The sequence below is a fragment of the Peromyscus maniculatus genome, chromosome 6, assembly GCF_049852395.1.
Source record: "Peromyscus maniculatus bairdii isolate BWxNUB_F1_BW_parent chromosome 6, HU_Pman_BW_mat_3.1, whole genome shotgun sequence".
In the NCBI taxonomy this organism is placed as follows: domain Eukaryota; kingdom Metazoa; phylum Chordata; class Mammalia; order Rodentia; family Cricetidae; genus Peromyscus; species Peromyscus maniculatus.
In genome coordinates, this window is record NC_134857.1 from 11,459,023 (window position 1) to 11,479,625 (window position 20,603).

Genomic DNA, 20,603 nt, shown 5'->3' on the forward strand with positions numbered 1-20,603 from the left:
TAACCATTTAATACACATAATCAAACACCTTTGATCTCATTAGAATATGATTTCTAAGACCTGGATCCTCATATGTTCCCCATCATGTGGTTTCATGATCAGAGCAAAAAATGTCCTAATCACTACACTTAGACAAACCTGTAATGAAAGTTATACAGAAAAGTTACATGTACGGAAGGGGAGATCATCTGTTCTGGACTTGGGTAGAAATGGCCTTAGGATTGGAGCCCAGTCTCTAATCTCATTTCAGTTCACAAAACAACTGTGTTTTATGTGTGTCTTTGGATCTGAGTGGACCTAATATTTGTATACTGGGGCCTTTGAATTTATTTAAATACTTTTTCAAATTATATTATACTTTCATTATTTTCCCCTTTCCTCTCCTTTCTCCAAAATCTCCCATGAACCACTTTGATTGCTTTCAAATTTTTGTCTTTTAAAAAATTATTACATATAAACATGTATAAGTACATATGCACATGAACATACACACACACACACATACATGCTCACTCACTCACTCACTCACTCACTCACTCACTCACTCACTCACTCACACATCTTACTCAATCTGAATGATATTACTTGTGTTTTAAGGCCTGACTATTTGGTATTGGAAAGCCAACCAGTATATTGTATGCTGAGAAAGACTGTTTATTTTGTGTTTTGTTCTGTGACTCTTTTGTTTACTGTTAATGTGTTTGTAGTAACTTTTTTAAGATTTCACTATGGTCCAATATTCTAAAAGCAATCTTAGAAGAGAAAAAGAGACTTTGATCTCAGCTTTGAACTAACACATGGGGGCATGGGCCCAGAGTCTGCCTGACAAACGTAGTCATGCACACTTTCTCATGAGGGCATCTGCTGCTGAGGAAAGAAATCTGACAGTGGTTCTTCAAAAAGCTCAGCAAGACAGCTAAGAATGGGACACTATGACACTGGAGGACAAGAACACAGCTTGATCTGAATACCAGTGAGGGAGGCTGTGAGAAAGGAAATGACCGCTGAGGCCTCTGATGGTGTATAACTCAGGAAGCTTGTTCAACTGGCTGTCAAGTACCTCATGATGTAATGGGGGCTAGACAGCATTGTGTTGTGAGAATTCCCACCGAAGAACACTCAGATCAAGCCTCTGAGGTTAACAACAGTGTAGAGTATAGAGAAGAAGAATACACACACACACACACACACACACACACACACACACACACACACACAAACACACACAGACAGGATGAGTAACCAACTTAAGAATGTGGGGAATTTTATATCAGAAATTGATAACCTCTTTGTATGTGTTACACCAGGTACATTATAAACTGGGAATCTGCGACAAAGGTTACATAAATGAAACTACTCCGTGTAATGATCTCATCTACTCTTTAGATACAGAGGAGCCAACAGTTAAGAGAAGACGGCCTTTCAGATCCTGGTTGTTCCACAAGGGCTCTGTGCCCCACGAGGACCAAGTGTGTTCAGCCCCGCCAGTTGTGAAGACAGGAAAACTCTTCGGAAAAGATCTGACTGCCATTTGTGAGGATGGCAATCTACCCACAGCAATTCTGGTAGGTCTCATATGGTTCTTCTCTGGCTGCCCTGAGGACAAAATCCTGCTTCTCCTAAATATCCCCCCTTCGAGTCTATCATCAAGTGGAGAAACAAGTGTGCATCAAATCATTGGCTTAAGAATAGGAAGGTAAGAGAGGGCTGTTCACTATAAACCGTGTATTGGAAAAGTTGGATTAAATCACTTTACTGTAGTGGAAAATCTGATTACAAATAAACATTGCCTGAGGTCTCAGGGTTAACATTAGGGTAGGATTGGTACAACAGGAGATAGAAGCACCAAAACCAGGTCAAGATCCTCGTCATCCACGCCAGCTCTGGCATTGCACCTGCGCACACCATTAGCCTGGTTCTCAAGAAGAAGGGACACCTGCTCTGTGCTGCCAGTGGAGTGACAGGTGTTTCTCTTTCTTTTCTCAGGACATACTATCCTTTATTAGTATAAGAGGGCCAATCACTGAAGGCATCTTCAGAACATCTGGTGATATAAGAGCATTCCTATCCCTAAAAGAAAGGCTGGATTCCGGGACAGAAGTGAACTTGAACAACGAAAGTGTCCCTGTTGTGGCATCTATCTTAAAGGTAGGGCGAGTCCTCACATCCTCTACACTCAGGATTCCTCCCAGTCGGTGTGAGTAGTTTCCTGCATCATGTGTACTCTTGAAGGACAGTAGACAGGACTGATAGAAGTCTGATAAGCCAAAGGTTCCTCTGATGCTCACAACAGAAGGGTTCAAGCATAAACCTGTCACAGTGAAGGGTAATGTGACTAAGTATCTTTTATTTGATTCCTCTGTTCCTCATGCAAAACAGGTTTCAAAATAATAATAGGGTATGGAGGGTCATTTTATACAGACACATGAGTGTCACCTGTGTACATGCCTAGTCAGATGTGTTTTGTTACCAGTTTTCATCATTCTCTGTCACTCCTTAAGTTTTTTTCTGAGAGGCGAGTTTTTCTTCCTTAGTAGAGCTTGCATCTCCTCCACATACACTTTGGCTACACATAGCCAGCAAGATCCCATGATTTTCCTGTCTCCCTCTCATGCAATGTTGAGATCCAAATGCAGGTCCTCATGGCTTTGAAGCTGGCATTCTTAATCACTGAGCCATTTCTTCAGCCCCATAAAATGATACTTTTATGTTACTATTAAAATTCAACTTAAATCACATAATTTCATTCCTTCCCTTTGCTTGCTCTAAGTCCTCTTGTTTCCCATCAACTTCCCACTTCCTCTCAAATACAGGGTCCATTTTTTTTAATTTTTGTTATTACATACATATATACATATACATCCATAAAAATGTTAAAACAACCTGATGAGTCCACTAATGGGTAGCAGTATATGCACTATTTCTTAGCCACCAATTGGTATTGGATTACCAATTAGGGGGTTCATCTTTGAGGAAGACTTATTTTTCCACTCTCAGTAGTATTTATGTGTCTGTAGTTCTATATCTAGAAGTCTGGCTTCATGAGATTTCCCCATCCCAAGTTAGTGCTACTGAGGATGATATTTTTGTTCAGGAATATTGTTTAAGCAACCATATTGTTGCTCAGTTTTGAGATATTTATTTGACAGTCACTATACAAAGACATACATTCCATTTCCTCTGCCACTTAGAGGAAGGATGTTATGTTGTTGTTTTGCTCTTTTTGGGAGGAGGGGGCACTCAGTTCTCAAACCACACATAAGGCTTATTCTTAATTATAAATGTCCAGCCTTAGCTTGGCTTATTTCTTGCCAGCTTTTCTTACCTTTAAATTATCCCATCTACCTTTCCCCCTCTGGGCTTTTCCTTTTCTTACTTCTGTATATCTTACTTTCATTCTTACTCCCTGGCTTGCTATGTAGCTGGGTGGCAGGCCCCTGGAGGCCTCATCCTCTGGCTCCTTGATCTCCCCCTTCCCAGATTTCTCCTATGTATTCTTTCTGCCTGCCAGCCCCACCTATTTTTCTCTCCTGTCTCCCTCCTGGCCATTCAGCTCTTTATTAGGCCATCAGGTGTTTTAGACAGGCACAGTAACAGTTTCACAGAGTTAAACAAATGCAACATAAACAAAAATAACACACCTTAAAACAATATTCTACAACAATGTTACTACAAGCATTTTCTCTTGGAGAATGAAGCACATGAAAGAAAGTCCAGGCTCACCCAGCCTTGGCTTATGTGTGCATGGGTCCATACAGTTAGGTCACTTGTTTCAGAGCCGTTAGAGTGAGAAGCAAAAAGTCCTTGATCATGAAGAAATTACTGTAATGCATATGTTTGTCATTTGAACATAAGAGTTGAGATGAGGTATTGATCTCTTAAGTGTGTGCCAGTGTGCTCTACCCAAAATCTGCTCTTAGGTTTCTAGTTTTGATGGACAAAACATAGTGGGTCTACATGTCAGACTAGGCTCCAACTAGGGTATAGGTTGGGAACTAAGAATGAAGTTGGAACTAAGCTGAATTTTACAGTTGAAAGTATTTTGAGTAATTTCTGTGATATATATTTTTCACAAAATATTTTTCTATGTATGTCAGGAGTTTCTAAGAAATATACCAGGAAGTGTGCTGACATCTAGACTATATGAGGAATGGCTTGGTGTCCTCGACCAAGTGTATGAAGAGAAGAAAGTAGCTGCAGTGAAGAGGTAATGATTCACTAATTTCCTGAGCAACACCAACAAAAAGAGGAATAATGTTTGCTTAGACACATTAGATCCTATACCACAGAATCATTTACTAAACATATTGACTGACAACAAAAGGTTTCAATTGTTCACAACACAGAAGACATTTTGAAAGGATAAGTATGACTTGGGGAGTCACATTGGCCCATGCTTTTAATCTCAGCATTTATGTAACGTGTGTGTGCGTGCGTGCGTGCGTGCGTACATATCAATTAAATTTGTCCTTTTTTCTGACTTGGAGAGATATTGCAAGCATAATTTATAGGACACATTCCTACTTTCACTTTACTCTCAAGGAACCATGAATAAGATACAATTACTCTGTTCCCTCTCTTCGTATTTACAATTTCATGAGTAAAATTTATTGTTTTTAAATAACTTGTCTCTGTGTTCAGTCTTTTAGAGCAACTACCCCAAGCAAATATCATTCTTTTGAAACCACTTTTCGGGATATTATATAAAATTGAGAGAAACTCTAGATTCAACAGCATGACATCTTCTAATTTAGCCATTTGCATAGCCCTGTGTATTCTATGCCTGCCTAGCTCTGGCAACTCAACATTGGCAGATATCACCAAAAAGGTAATGAGACATATGTTTTATGCCTAGAGTAAACAAGTCTTCACAATGAGACAGGAACACAGGATTATTCCGAGACTCTGGGGTTTATTTTTTTGTTTGTTTGTTTTTGTTTTTGTTTTTTAAATGAGTGCACTCTTGATTGTCACTCATCTGGAGAGGAAGAATCATTTGTGGATTTTGAGTAAGTAGAATTTAAATGGGTATTTGAGCTCAGTGACTCAGTCCTTTGTTGATTGTGATTTGGAATATTGTTAGACTAACCCACTGAGAGCTAACATTGTGAAATGATAAGAAAACGCAGGTGTGGGTTAGAAAATCAAGACTGAACCCTTGATGTCATTACTGAGGAATGTGTGAATTTCTACTTGTTTTCAAGGTGGTTTCCCAGTGAAACAAAGGCAATATGGGTTGTTTTATCAGATATGTTGTACTGAGACATGGTTAGTGTGATCAAATATATCCTTGGCCTCTTGTTGCTGATTATGGTTGAATTAGAGATACTTTTCTATGGCAGGCACATTTCAAATATGATAACAAAATACCAGAATTTATTTAGTATAAAGACCAAATGGTTATTTGGACTCTCAGTATTTGAGTTTCTGATTAACTATTGATTGAACAATTGCTCTTGGTCCTGTAAGAAGTATATCACAGGAAGACCTGACTCAGGACAGCTTTCCTCATATTGTGTAGAATCAACAAACAGAAGAGAAAGCTAGGGTTCCAAACAACCTGTCATTTCAGATCCACAATTACCCACTTCACTGCAAATAGGCCTTACATCAAATATTTCCCAATATAATTGTAGGGAAAGGGGGCTGGCTAAAGAAACCCACCCTGACCCTGGAGCCCAGAACTAGAGAAAGATGGATCAGATCAGGACAGAAAGAAATAGAGTTAGGCTCAGATCAGAGTCATCTCTGCTCCTGGACAACTGACCTATGAAACTAACCAATCACAGAGCAGGAAAGTAGCATTCTGGCCCTGGATCCCAGGACCAGGGAAAGAAACACAGCCTGGGTTTGGGACCTGAGCCAGATAAATGAACACTTTATCCCCAAACCCAGAACTAAGGAAACATGCCCTGACTCTGAAACCAGTACCAAAGAAACACTCTTGGTCCCTAGACTCAGAGTGAGTGAAAGAAATGTATCCTGGCCTTGGAATTCCTGTCAGAAAGCTAAGAAAGGCCAGTGAAGGAAACTCAGGCTCAGATCAGGGCCATCTCTGTCCCTAGCCAACTGACCTGTGGAACCAACCAATCACAGACAGGAAAGTAGCACCCTGGCCCTGGGCTCCTAAGCAGCTCGAGGTGTCTGGGACATCTCCTGGGCAGAGCTGTTCTATGCAGCTGGAGGTGTCCAGGATACTGAACCCTCCAGGGCTGAGCTGTCTCTTTGCAGCTCTAGCCTTCAGCTGTCCTAGCAGACCCAAGCAAACCCCCAGAATTGCACCTAAGTTACTTATATTTTGAAGCTGAAACCTGGAGCCAAGACTACAGAGTTACAAAGTTACTTATAATAATGAACCTGTTTGTTGAGCCGTTAACATTGCCTCTGCACTGAGCAATCAGAGACACATGAATGCTCTTGCTCAGTTGGCTTTGCCTGTCTCTTCATTTTTAGTCACCCAGTAGGAACTTTCAATAGGATGGAACCCACATTGAGGGTTAGTCTTCCCTTCTTAACTGTACCTTTCTGTAAGCATCCTTAGAGACATGCTCAGCCATGTCTGTCACAAATGGAACAAAAGTTACTCAAGTTAACAGTATATACTGGCCATCACATTGGGAGCACTAGAAATCATCCTCTTATGTAGTATTGCACTGTGATGATCACATTTTATTATCTGACCTCAAAAATCTTCTTTCATATTTCTAACAGGACCCCCCCCATATTTTGTAGAAGCTGACCTTTTCTCTGAATTTTGAACTACATACTTTTAGCCTCAAGGCTCATATATCAAATGCGATTTACAACCATGCAAAATGACAGAGACCCTTTGTGTTTGCCTTGTTTTGTCTCAGGTTTCTCTCGTCAAATTTCTCATTGAGAATTATCCAAAAATATTTGGAGAGGAGCTCATTTATGAGAGCTCATTATGAGAGCTCATTGCTTTGCTCTGATGGGGAGAAGGCTTACAATTCCCTGAATACTCCAACCACCAACAGTGTTGAGACAGAGGAGAAGGAACAAGAAGACAACCCCTATCCCAGGGGGAGGACAAGCCCCACAGTTAGTGATGCAGAGCCCAGAAGTCCAACTGCTCCTCTCCACAGTAAGGGAACTATAGGTAAGTATAGATGATGTATTACCTTAACCTATGAGTTAGACACATTTAACCCTGAAAACATCATTTAGCTGGAAGTTTCTTTGGTCCTGCCTGGCCCCACAGCCAGGATGAATCTCCCACTTGTGTCCCACAGCCACTTGGTCCCAAGCAAACACACAGAGGCTTATATTATTTACAAACTGTATGGCCTAATGGCTCAGGCTTCTTGCTAGCTAGCTCTTACAACTTAACTCAGCCCATTTCTAATGACCTATACATTGGCGTGTGTCTTCATGGCTTACCATTACTTTCACATCTCGCTTCTCCTGGTGGTGGCTCACAGCGTCTTCCCCACCCTCCTTTTCTCCTCCTCTCTCCAGTTCAAATGTACTGCTTCACCTTATTCTGCCTCATCATTGGCCAAACAGCTTTATTTATCAACCAATGAGAGCAACACATATTCACAGCATACAGAAAGACATCCCACGGCACAGCGATTGGGAGTCTACTAAAACCATTTGGAATTAAAACTTTACCTGTACATTATAGGTATTTTCCTGTTGTCAGAAACTGCCTGTAAAATGTCATTCCTTCTTCACAGTGGTCCTGAATTTATGTAAGAAGTAAATTCTAGAAGTGCCACGTATACAATTAGTTAGGAATATGTGGAGAAATGTCACTTACCTTGATATCTTGACTCTTGACTGATTTTTATAATACTCAGAATAGCCATTCAATTTTGCCAGTCAGGGTTTCTCTCTTTAACAGCCCTGACTGTCTTGGAACTAGCTTTGTAGAGCAGGGTGGTCACAATCCCACAGAGATCCTCTTGGCTCTACCTCCTGAAAACTGGGATTAAAGGTGTGCACCACCATGCATGTTCTTTTGGAAGTCTTCATATAGCATAATATACCCATAGGGGAAAATTATGCTATGAGCTCAGAGTTGACCTCATAGTTCAAGGGAGAAAAGCTAAAGACTGTCAGAGAAATACAGTCAGGCAGGTTATGAGATGAAGTGCAGATACTGCTCTTAAATTATAGTTTCCCTGCTGCAAGCCACAGGAATGTAGTAGGAATTCAACCAAATATGGAAAAGCTAATACCTGGAAGAAGCTAAGGGCCTTTGAGAGAATTAAGCCAAATCTCAAGGAGTATTTGGTGTTATTCAGCTTTTAATATATCAGCTATCTTCTGCTATTAATTTCATATGCACTCATAACTTCCCAAGAACTTTTAACAGTGTATTTTTCCTAAAATTCTTCTTAAGCATCCTAGGCTGTAATGGCAAATGGTCTCCTGAATTAAGGTAAACACCCTTCTGGAGACACCACTTTGGAGGCAGGCTAGGTGCATAGCTTTATTTCTTGTGCAGATGAAACCCAGGGACCCCCCCACCCCCGCCACCGCCCCGCTTCCTCTCACAGGCCAAGTGACTCAGGACAAAGAGTGTTTTTTGTTGTTGTTGTTTTTGGTTTTTTGTTTTGTTTTGTTTTTCATATCAGGTGGAGGGAAGCAATTGAGGCAAGATTCCTAGCAGAGTGGCATGGCCCAAGGAGAAAGCAACAAGGCAGAGTTTTTGCAGAGTGTAGGTGGATTGAGTCAGGTCCTGACAGCAGGAGAGGAAGTGAGGAAGATGGACAGAGGAATTGACAGAGATGAAAAGAGCTTAGTAGGAACTAGGACAATGATAGGACAGGAAGAGAAGGGACAGTGAGGAGCTAAGTATAAGAACAGAAAAGAAGCTATGTAGAGAGAGAACTAACTCAGAAAAATGAAGCATATGAACTAAAGAGTTTCATGTGCATAGAGTTATTTAATATTGTCAAAGATTAGATTATCAGCTGGTTGTAGATTCTTCCTGGACCCTGGGAGAGGGCTATCGAGGGGCTGTACCCCCCATAGTCTCAAATACTGCCCATGGCTGTTCAGTCAAGAATTCACACAGGAGGACTCAGATTGTATACTACATCACTGCTTGATTCTAATATGTATATGCATAGCTTTCAAGACAAACACCAAAAATTACTGATTATGGGCCATATACCACTAGATATCATGTCCCTCGGGATGCAGTCTTATTATTATAAATGTTATATTATTGGTTCTTGTCTATGTATTATGGTGATGCTGAAGGTATGTAAGCTATAAAATGAAAAGGCATGGAAGGGTTAAGTGAGTCCAATTATAACATACAGTGATTTCCCTTTTTTAGATTCTAAGGAACATGTCAAAACGTCTTTAATAAATCCAGTGATTACATGGGGCTCAGATATCTGCCAAGACAACGTGTGCTTAATTCCACCAACACCAAATGAGGAACACCCCACTGGAAATGCTGACACTCCACCAGCACCAAACAAGGAACTCCTTGTTGGAAGTTCTGACACCCAATCACCAACAAGTGAGGAACAACTCATTGTAAATCCTGACACCCATCACCACCCATCAAAAGACACCTCTTCGGGATGTCTTTCCTGAGTGTGTTTGAGGATGGCAATCTGTCTACTCCAGTACTGGTGAGTTTCACTCTGGGTGTCTACAGCTCTCCTGTTCAACATAATTTCCAGAAACCTCTGTCTTCGGTGAATTGTAAGACTAATGAATGTCTAGATAACCTGTCTATGAGAGTGAGATCCTTTTAAAATACTGCCTCAAAGAAATTAATCCTGCTGAAGTTAGAGCCATGCAATCCAAGAAGACTGAAAAAAAAAAAAAAAAAACCCGTAACAAAAACCTACAGTGTTTCAACGTCTTCCACTATTTTCCACAAAGACCCAAACCCACCAGCTTATTGGAGGAAATAGGTTTATGGGTGAGACCCTCTGAGTCCCCAAACCTCAACTCTTCCAGCTTCTTTCATGACTCTGAATTACTCTGGGGTCTTCCTTAGTATCATTGCCATTGAGATTATTCCACTTTATAATCCAAAATATCTAGAGTGCTTTCTTTTGTATTGTAAAGGAATTATGTATAAGCATTGTTCTGTGCTATGTATTAACCCTTTCATTCTAGTAGAATGTATTTACAAGCCACCCAATATGACACGAGCTATTTTAAATGTTACTAAATTGCCATTGAAAATAAACATTAAGTGTGTGGCATCCATTTTAGTTCTATACTCAGTTTCAGGAATTTATGCTGCATATGAACAAGCTTGTCATGTCAGAGACACAATAATTACTGTCCACACCTTGTGTATTTTACAAAATTTTTCTGGTAACCATGATTATGATCATCCCAAATCTGATAACAGAGAAAATATTCAGTAAAGGTTATGTATGGTAGTCATTTTTACATACTGAAAACATGGAAGACAAATTGATATTTACTTGGGTCCTTGACTGTGACAACACCTTATGACATTAATAGTTGAAAAGAAAAGTCACAGACAAAGGAAATGAAAGTCTCTGTCAAAGGAAGTATAACAAGATAAAGCTTTCTTAAAAACACAGGTTTTAAGACTCATAACAGGACCCAGGACAGACAGGAAGTAATAATAACGGCTGGGACACTGGAAGGGAAATATACCAATAGTAACTGAGAAAGGCAGGCGTGGGAAAGATGTTCATAGAAGAGAAGGCAAGAGTAAGAGGGGACCATTCAAGAAACGCTTGGGGACAGAAGTGTGAGTCAGTGCCAAGGAATAAGTGATTCCAACAAAACCCCAATGTTTCAAATTAGAAAAAGTAATTAGGGGAGAAGATATATCTAGAAGCTATAAAAAGAAACAAAAAATGAAAGAAAAAATTCAAAATCTTCCTTCCTCCCAGGTGTAGCTCTGCACCCGTGCCTACCCTTGCTCTGGTTCTCAGTAAGAGACATACTGGTGCTTCAAAAGAGTGGATCTATAATAACAGAAGCTTTTCTTTACCTCACACAGGACATTCTATTATTGAGGAAAAGGGACTACATACGGAGAAGATCTTCAGACCAATAGCCAACAAATCCTTCCAAACCCTTAAAGAAAAGCTTGATGATGGGGAGGAAGTCAACTTGACTGAGGAATCTGTCCTTGTTGTTGCATCTGTCTTAAAGGTAAAGAAAGTTTAGCATCCTCCACACTCAGCATCCCTCTAGAGATGCATAAGTACTTTCCTTCCTTGAGATAAACTGATGATGATAGTTTCCTTCACATAATGACCTAAGGATAAGAGGCCTGGTAGATAAAAGTCTGACAAGCTAAAGGATTTATCACAAAGACACAGTTGAAGAGTCTTCTGTTAGAAGTGACTTCCCCATATGTTAGGTGTGCTTTGGTTTGCCATTGCAAAGGACTCCACTGATTTCACCTCTGACCACACCATGTGAGGAAAAACAAAACAAGTAGATAGTGGGGAAAGTGATTTACAAATATATATGTATATATATCCTTCAACTACAACACAATGGCTAGTCCACCAAAGACCTGTAATAGGTTCACAGAGAGTTGGATGTTGCCAAGTACAGACATGAAATTGTTTTCATCGCTACCAAAAAATAAATAAGTACTTTCACATTTACCAGACATTGCTATCCTAATCCCATGTCAGAGAATCAAGAAGTAGCCTAACCTACTAATGAAGAGTCTACCACATTGAACTTGCCATGAAGCTGCTGCTTACAATTTAAAGAGTGGAAATTTTGCACAGTTAAGTGAGTAAATGTGAAACAGACATTCTCACATGGGACACAGGGGTCAGGTGAGAAAGTTCAGCCCAGTCCAAGTGTGCCTGTAAGCAGAGCTCTACATGCACATTAGAACTTTTCTTACCATGAATCTGAATTAAAAGCTCTAATTCATCAAATTGTAGCCTCTGGATGAACTGTTTACTGACCCTGTCCATTTATGGTTGCTTATATCCAGGAAGAGCACTTTTAACAGAGAATAGGTTTATTTCATTGCCACCACATCCAGACCCTGCTCCTTTTGCTCCAGTCTTAGGTGAGAATACCCAGGTTCCTGCTTCTGGGTTTCACAGTTGAGCTGAGATTCTGGGTAGATGATATGTTGGGAATCCCTTAAGGAAGTGGGGTCTAATCCAGTGGTTCTCAACCCTCCGAATTCTCTGACCCTTTAATACAGTTCCTTGTGTTGTGGTAACCCTTAACCATAAAATTATTTTGTTGCTACTTTATATCTGTAATTTTCTACTGTCATGAATTGTAACTTAAATGTCTGATATGCAAACTCCAAAGGGATCAGGACCCAATGGCCATGAACCACTGTTCTAAACAGATACTTTTCAACAAAACTGTTTCTCAATAATTTCTCCGATGTATATTGACCATTACGATTCTTATTTTTCTTTTTCAAAAAATATAAGGAATTTTTTTGACGTATACAAGGAAGCTTGCTTTGTTTCCACCTATATGAAAAATGGCTTGAAGTCCCTGATAAAGGATTTCTGAATCAAAATATTGCTGCTATCCAGAGGTAATGATACATTAATCACTTGGGGAACAACACAAAAAAGAAGTGGTATGTTCTTAGAGGTGTATTAGCTTGCATTTACATGATTATCCACTGAAAGGATGTCCCATGACAAGAGGTTTCTTTTGCTCATACATGTAGAGTCACTTTATAAACAGATGCATTTCTCAGTCATGTGTGTTGCCTCATGCCTGTAATCTCACCATCTGGGAGGCTGCAACATTATAATTGTCATGGTTTGGCAGACAGCCTCGGCTAGATAGTTGGGTCCAGACCAGTCCAGAATACAGTTTTGAGTTCCTGCATGAGACAAAAGTGTGTGTGTGTGTGTGTGTGTGTGTGTGTGTGTGTGATTACCATGCAGTATTTAATGATATTTCACATGCTGAATATCTGACATTGATTGGTATATAGAGCTGTTACTGAATTCAACTTGCTGAACTCTAGCAAGCTAGAGAAGTCTAGGTTAGGTTCAACTTCAACTTCTTTGAAACATTTTCCAGTTCAATACTCCATAGAATGATTTCTAAGGTAACAGAGGAGCTTTGAGCTCCTATTACCAGCCAGGACTCTAGCATCTCAGCCTTATCTATAGAAGCAGCTTTTATAAGTGCTTGGCTTAGTTTCATCAGTCCTGTTCAGCTCATCACATTCTAGAATGACAAATGACTGTTACATGTGTTTATATGAAGTTACATATTACATGTGTCCATCTCCATGATGTCTGGAGAGGACAGATGGTTCCATGTTTAACATCTCTGGATGTTTCCATTCCCGGGACCCACATGACGGTTTGTAACAAGTACACATGTGGTGCACAGACGCACATACATGATTTTCAAAGACTTCCCATGGCTCTCTACACAGAAGTGGTTTGCAGAAAATGTCTTAGGCAATACTTTAGCTATATTCTTGACTTCTTTTGAATTCTACCAGTTCTATGAACTAGTCTACAAAAGATTCACCCTTCTTTCTCTTGGTATTTACAGATTCATAAGTAACATTACTTGTAGGACAAACAAACATAACTGTCCCATTTTTCTCTGCTTAGTCTTTTATCACAGATGCCAAAACCTAATTTCATCCTCTTGAGACACCTTATGAGTGTATTATACAAGATTAAAAGTCATTCTTCCATTAATCACATGGACGCTTATGGATTGTCAGTTTGCATAGCCCCTAATCTTCTATGGAGGCCTACTTCTTGCAGCTTGGGATTTGGAGATGATCTCTCAAAAAAAGGTAAGGGCACTTGTTCTCTGCCTTTGGAAACAAAGTCTCCATTGTGATCTAGGAATTGGGCATACCTTGGACAGATCATTGCTGTTAATGGAACCCTGTAGACCAGGTTGGCCTCGAACTCACAGATCCACCTGGCTCCACCTCCCCAGTGCTGGGATTAAAGGCGTACACCACCACGCCCAGCTTGAGTTGCATTCTTGTGAGGTGGACGAGGAATTGGTCTATTTCAGAGAGCTTTGGGAAGGGAAAGAGTAAATGTGGATTGGAAGGAAGTAAATCATTCCTTTCTTAATTGAGATTGAGAATCTGATGTGCCTGAACCATAGAGATGAGAAATGAGATGTGTGCTGGAGTTCAACAAACTAATATTCAGGACTGTGGACAAATATGGAACAATACATAGACTTGGACAAATACTCCAAAGTAGTTTTCTTATCCTAGGGAATGACCTTTACTCCCAGCTGCTCTGGTCTTTAGTCACACTTATGTGTGGATTGAACATATGGGCACCAAGGCTCTATATACAGTGTGTTCTGTTGGCTGTTTATGGCTCAGTCAGCAAAATCTTGTCTATCAGCTCCTATGACAGACAGCTTTTCATTTGGATAACTACATACTGTAAGGATTCACTTATAAAAATTAACATTGATATTATTAAAGTATTTAAAAATTTTTTTGTGTTATTAATGTTCTGATTGAATGTAAGCTTGTATATTCCAACCTTGCCTAGTGCCTCTGGATGTCAGAATAAAGCTTTGGATTCTTTGGAATTAAAGTCACATACAGCTGTGAGCTACCATGAGGTCCTGAGAATCCAAACTGGATCCTCTAGACTCTCAACCAGTGCCCTTATCTACTGATCCATAATTCTAGCACAAAATGTTTATTTTAATTTGTATGAAGCATGAATGAAATGTTTATTTTTTTACTTTACAGTAAGTTTTATGTTGCCTGCATGTAAGTTTGGGCCCTTGGAAGCAATGCAACATTGGATCCCATGGAACTGGAGTTCCAGATGGTTGTGATCCAAAATACGGGTGCTGGGAGCAAGAGCTGGGTCCTCTGAGACAGCTGCCAGTGGTCACAACTTCTGAGCCAGCGCTCCACACAACAGCTTATGTTAACTTGTGTTGTTGATGTTTCAGATTTATTATTGATATGCTTTCTTTATTTAGATAGCCTGAGAGTAATACTTCATGTGTGGGGGAAAATTCCTGAGAGAACATACTCATCTGCTAGGAAAAAAGCAGAATGAGAGACAGCCAGAGAGGAAGATGGGGTCTTATATTCCCTCTAACGTCACAGCAGCATGATCCATTTGCCTCACAGCTTGGTTTATCTATTAAAACTTAATTACCAGTAGAAGAGCCTGAAAGATTAAGTCATTAATATATAAATCTCCTGAGGAAATCTGCAACGAACAAATCAGACATGATGCCTTTAAGCAAAGGAAGGGTACAAAGTTCAGTAGGAATAGATTATGGGAAGAGTTCTGGGAGTGGAATACGATCAAAACATTTTGTACTAAATTCAGAAAACTGAGAAAATAAAAATAAATAGTAAACCCTTAATGTACAATGTATATTTCAGCTAGTAGATTCCAGGGATAAGGCCCATAGGAAGGAAGTCATGTGACTCACAATGGGGCAGTATAGCATGAGGAACAGCTTACTCACCTAGGACTCTAGTTGGCTTGGGCTATGCACAACCCCCTTTAAACTATTCAACTACCAAGCTACTGGCAATATAAAATCCAAGCCTAAGTTAAGCTGCATGTTCAATCCAAATGGATCAATAAAATATGGTTTTTCACTTCTAACAACTGTTAATGCTTCTCCCATTATGGACATTTCTGTTCAGATATGTTCCTTTATATGTTCAGGTATGAAAGCAAAGAGCAAAACCATTCTGAACTATTTGCATATGAAATACAGCAATCATCTGAGTGTGATCTTCCTTATAATCTTTTCTTTCCTATCTCGTGCAAGACTGGTCAAACATAAAATTAGGTGCATCCTGAGAAGGAACATAAGTGATTAGTAAAGTTGACTTAACTCCACCATCTCAATCAAAAGACAATTATCAGTATTATTCAACTTAGCAAGTGCCTTACTTTGTGACTATTGCTGTGATGAAACACTGACAAAAATAAGTTTATGGAGGAAAGGATTCCCTTCATGATCCACTCCCAGTGAGCAGTCCATTACTGAGAATTGCCAGGGCTCCCACTGATGCAGAGCGGGGACTGGAGGTAGAGCCGAAGCAGAAGGCATGCAGGAGTTCTGCTCACTGCCTTGCTCTGTTCCCCTTCCTCAGAAAGCGTTCTTACATAACCCAGGATCAACAGCTCAGGGATGGCACCATCCTGGCGATCTGGACCCTGCAAATTCATCTGTTAATCAGGACAGTGTCCCCTACACTTCCCAGTGCTATAGGCCAATCTATGGAGGCATCTTCTCAATTCAGATTCCCTCTTCTCAGATATCTCTACATGATTTGCTGTCCCTGAAACCAACTACTTCTCTTGGTTACTTTCTATTGCTTTGGTATAAAACCATGGCCGAGGCAACTTCTAGAAGCATGTGTTTATTTGGGGCTTCAAGATTAGAATCCTCATAATCACAGCAGAGGAGCAGGGCCGCAGGCAGGCAGAGCAACTCAAACAGGAAGCTGAGAGCTGAGGTTCTTACCTTGGACAGCAAACAAGAAGTAGAGAAGAGAGTGAATGGAAATGGCTTAGGGCCTAAATTTCAACCAATGACGTACTTTCTCTAGGAACCCAAATCACCTACACTACCCAAATGGTGTCAAAAGGAGAATGGCAAGTTTTGAGATACCTGAACTTAGAGGGGCATCCCATTCAAACCACTGCAACCAAACTCCTCCTCCTTCTCGGCCGGGCGGTGGTGGCGCACGCCTTTAATCCCAGCACTCGGGAGGCAGAGGCAGGCGGATCTTTGTGAGTTCGAGGCCAGCCTGGGCTACCAAGTGAGTTCCAGGAAAGGCGCAAATCTACACAGAGAAACCCTGTCTCGAAAAAACCAAAAAAAAAAAAAAAAAAAAAACTCCTCCTCCTTCTCATCTCAAAACAAACAAACAAACAAAATCAAGGGAAAATCATGGTACCTGTAAAGTCACTAATTCAATTCATTCCCAGTTCCTCTTGGCAGCATATCAGTTCTGAAATGTCTGTTTGCTTTCTAGTGATTTCTTTTTCTTTGAAATATGTATGAGATTTTAACCAAATATTTTAGTAAGATGCAAAGACCCTAGACTCTCCATTCTAGACAGAGACCTTGGAAAACAGCAGTGTGTTTGCAAAAAGAAATAAAAGCTGGTGCTTAGTGATTTCAGCATTATTTATTCTTTTAGTCAATCTTGGACATATGTCAGTGGATTTGGGAAGACTTACCTCCTCATTTAAGGCTGTCTGGAAATACAGACATACCTGGAGGTTTTGTGTGTGTGTGTGTGTGTGTGTGTGTGTGTGTGTGTGTGTGTGTGCAAGGTAAATCACAATTTAGTCAGGTTAACAGTAAGAAATTTCCACGGGGAGAGATACATGTCTCAAGTGTTAATAGGACTCTTGCTGGGGACCTGAGTTGGGTCTCTATCACCCATGTATGGTGCTCTACAACTGCCTGAAATCTCGGCCTCAAGCATCTGACCACCTTTTCTAGTTTCCATGGCCATCAAGTACTCACAAGAGCATATAACTATACACACACACACACACACACACACACACACACAGAGAGAGAGAGAGAGAGAGAGAGAGAGAGAGAGAGAGAGAGAGGAGAGAGAGGCACACACGCATGCACCATTAAGAAGAAACATAAAACATTAGTCATTGCAATGATATTGAAACTTTTGAAATATTGAAGCTTTTTCTATTTATTATAATGTATTATACTGATTGTATAATTAAATACATGTCCATAATATTCTTAGTCATTCATGGGTTCATATCTGTTTGTAGTAACTGCTATTCTCTTCATAATTCTGGATTTCAAGTTTTTCTTCCTTTCAAGACTCTGATGTCAAATTTGTAAACTATGTAGAATGACAGAGGATCCTGTTTTTGCCTTGTGGTGTTACAGATCCCCATTGTAGAAATTCTTGTTGAAAATTTTCAAGAGATATTTGGAGAAGATACCACTGTATTTCCTGAAGACATCGGAAAGAGTTGTGATGACATAGAAATGTCTTCCGATTCACTGTATGATGGTGAGTCTGACGACATGAAGGATGCCAGTGATGACCACAGTGGCTGTCCTGCAAAAGGACCTGTCCTAATGGTGATGATAAAGTATTCAAGAGTCCATCTGCTCCTCCTCAGGAGGACTGTCCTGCATGTAAGGGAAAGTTTTAAATCGTCATCAAGTGAATGGAAGGATGACACCATTCCCTGATTCCATAAAGTTGTATGTGATCTCTCAGCAGCATTGGGCACATCATGATGTCACAGCATGGGGAAAGTTTTTTAAATGACACTTTATTTAAATATATACACGTACTTATATACACATGTATAAGCATGTGTATATATTTATATGTGTGTATATATGCTTATATTTGTATGTAATTCAGTTAAAGTACTTACACACATATAAGTATGTGTATATATGACACATGAACTCCTAATTTAGCACTGTAAGGACCCCAGAATATTGCTTGCTATATTTCTCACCTTTCTTCTTCATGGTCCATGAGTCATGGAAGATATCTTAGATATTGAAATTATTAGTTTTGAAAACATCATTTACAATAACTTGATTTAAAAATTCATCAAACATTCTGGAAGATAAATCCCTCAGGACTACTGTCTATGAACTGTGCTATCCTTGTGCATAAACAATATTGTTGGCTTGATTTCATAACAGAGATCAATCTTATCAAATACTTAGCATTGGTGTAAATATTAAATGACACAGAATCACTACAATAGATATGTGAAGAATGGTCAAGAGGCTAAAATTTACCAGGACCAACAGTTGTTGCCATTCAAAATCAGGTAGATTGCTAACACAAGTAATTCACTGGGTAGAGCTGAGATGAGGTTCATAGTTGACTTTCTTGGCTTGATAATATTTATCTCATTGACTTGAGGAAATACACAGAAAAACTTATTTTATCTGAATTGATGTGACTCTATAATCTAACAATCTTTGTATCAAGATGACATTTTATGTTTCATTTAGCAGTGAGCAATGGAACAACTTCCGCATCCAGTACCATCGAAGGTCATAGTGTTCTACAGAACCAAAAACTGGAGGATGATCACTGAGTCAGCATCTGGATCGACCAAGCTGTCTTTCTGCCCATGATTTTCTCAGTAACTGGAGACTTGAATCCCAAGAACTCCATTGGGCTACATCCTTCACTTTCTATATTATTCCACTGAAAACTAGTTTTGGAAACCACTTACAGCATTTAACAGAATTTGTTTGAATCTTCTGGTTTTGTCCAGAAATGAGAATTCCTTTTTAAAAGATATTGAGCATGTCACCATTAACCAGAGGAGAAACCCAAAGTGAGGCTTTTAGAGTATGAACTTGAGCCATGAGTAAGAACTTCTCAGGTTCCAACTCATTCCATTTGAGGGTTTCCTTCTACCTCACACTTACCCATAGTTCGGAAAACCTTATTATATGACATTCCTTCTGTTCTTCTATTTTATCCTATTTGTTACAGATAGTTTCACTTGCTATTTTTTATGCTGTATGTTACATATTCTTTACTGTTTTAGTAAATGTCATCCAATAACTTGATTGCTTTGACTCCAGTGTTGTCTGTTTCATGATTCTCCATAGTCTTTGGAGGACGCCGTCCGGCAGTCTCCTCCTCTCCCTCCGTTACTCAGGATGTGCAGTTATGTGGCAGAGCCACTGGAACCACTTTATTGGTCTTTTCTTCTGAACTCCCATCACATGAATGGATTTCTCAAACTGTCTTTATCTGTAATTCCTTCGAGTTTCATACTTAGTTCAGTAGCTCTGACAACACTGTTTGCAAAAGTAATATTTTGGTATTCTTAACTGAAGCAAAAGTAATATCTTGGTATTCCTAACTGAAGACAATCTTATATTTTATGCTTGAATGAGTTCATAAGGGAAGTATTTCCAGTCTCTGAGCTCAATGTTTCAAATAGTTAACGTGAGTACTTAGTATCTCCAGCCTCCTTACAACTTCATCAAGTAGGTGTAGTTTAATAGTTTTTGAAAGATCACCACTAACTATTTCACAGAATTTACCCTGAGATACTCATCGATACCACTTTTGCCAGATACTTTTTATCCCTTTGAAAGTCAGTGCATGGTGATCACACAAGCATAAAGGTAAATGGAATTGATACAGCCCGGGAATCTGAAATTACAAAGCAGACAGCTCAGAGGTTGAACAAGGAGCACATGGCTGTAGAGATACAAACACAGAGTTCTTAATGTTCTGTTGCCAGGAAAGAGAAACCTGACCCTTCTGATAAAGCCACTTTCACCACCAACAGGGATTGGAGAGCCAGTGTCTCCAACAGCAGGGAGGGTCCGGTACTGTTTCCAGCAGCAGGAAATGCTGCTGAATAAACAGGGCTTTGAAATCCTCAGATATTCAGAGATGTTCTCAGAAGGTGAGCCTCGAATTGTTAGATCATGATGGTCATTATCATCACGATAATCAAAATTATTATCAAAATTATCATCAAAAACATCACCAACTTCCTCATCATCATCACCATCACCATCATCACCATTATCACTATCATCATCCATCATCATCATCTGCACTCAGACTTGGGTCACACCATAGACTTTAGATTAGATCTTTTCTGAAGTGTGAGGTCCATTGCTAAGCA

General features: G+C 39.8%; 1 protein-coding gene and 1 long non-coding RNA gene across 3 annotated transcripts in view; both read left to right on the plus strand.

Annotated features, from left to right (window-relative positions):
• LOC143273815 (rho GTPase-activating protein 20-like) overlaps window positions 1-11,121 on the plus strand; it is a 32,130-nt gene extending 21,009 nt beyond the window's left edge. Inside the window, 8 exon segments of the mRNA XM_076573945.1 lie at window positions 1,387-1,565; window positions 1,987-2,148; window positions 4,098-4,207; window positions 4,642-4,828; window positions 6,855-6,905; window positions 6,907-7,120; window positions 9,314-9,617; window positions 10,982-11,121. Coding sequence (XP_076430060.1) covers window positions 1,387-1,565; window positions 1,987-2,148; window positions 4,098-4,207; window positions 4,642-4,828; window positions 6,855-6,905; window positions 6,907-7,120; window positions 9,314-9,579 — 1,169 coding nt within the window. The 3' untranslated portion in view covers window positions 9,580-9,617; window positions 10,982-11,121.
• Window positions 10,998-19,524, plus strand: LOC143273816 (uncharacterized). Of its 2 annotated transcripts, XR_013052010.1 has the most exons (5): window positions 10,998-11,136; window positions 12,405-12,514; window positions 13,563-13,753; window positions 17,854-17,980; window positions 18,958-19,524. It is a non-coding gene; the product is annotated as an uncharacterized LOC143273816 (long non-coding RNA). The 2 variants fall into 2 exon arrangements; XR_013052009.1 differs by lacking the exons at window positions 10,998-11,136; window positions 12,405-12,514 and having other exon boundaries at window positions 18,955-19,524.
• Window positions 19,525-20,603: the final 1,079 nt, after the last annotated feature.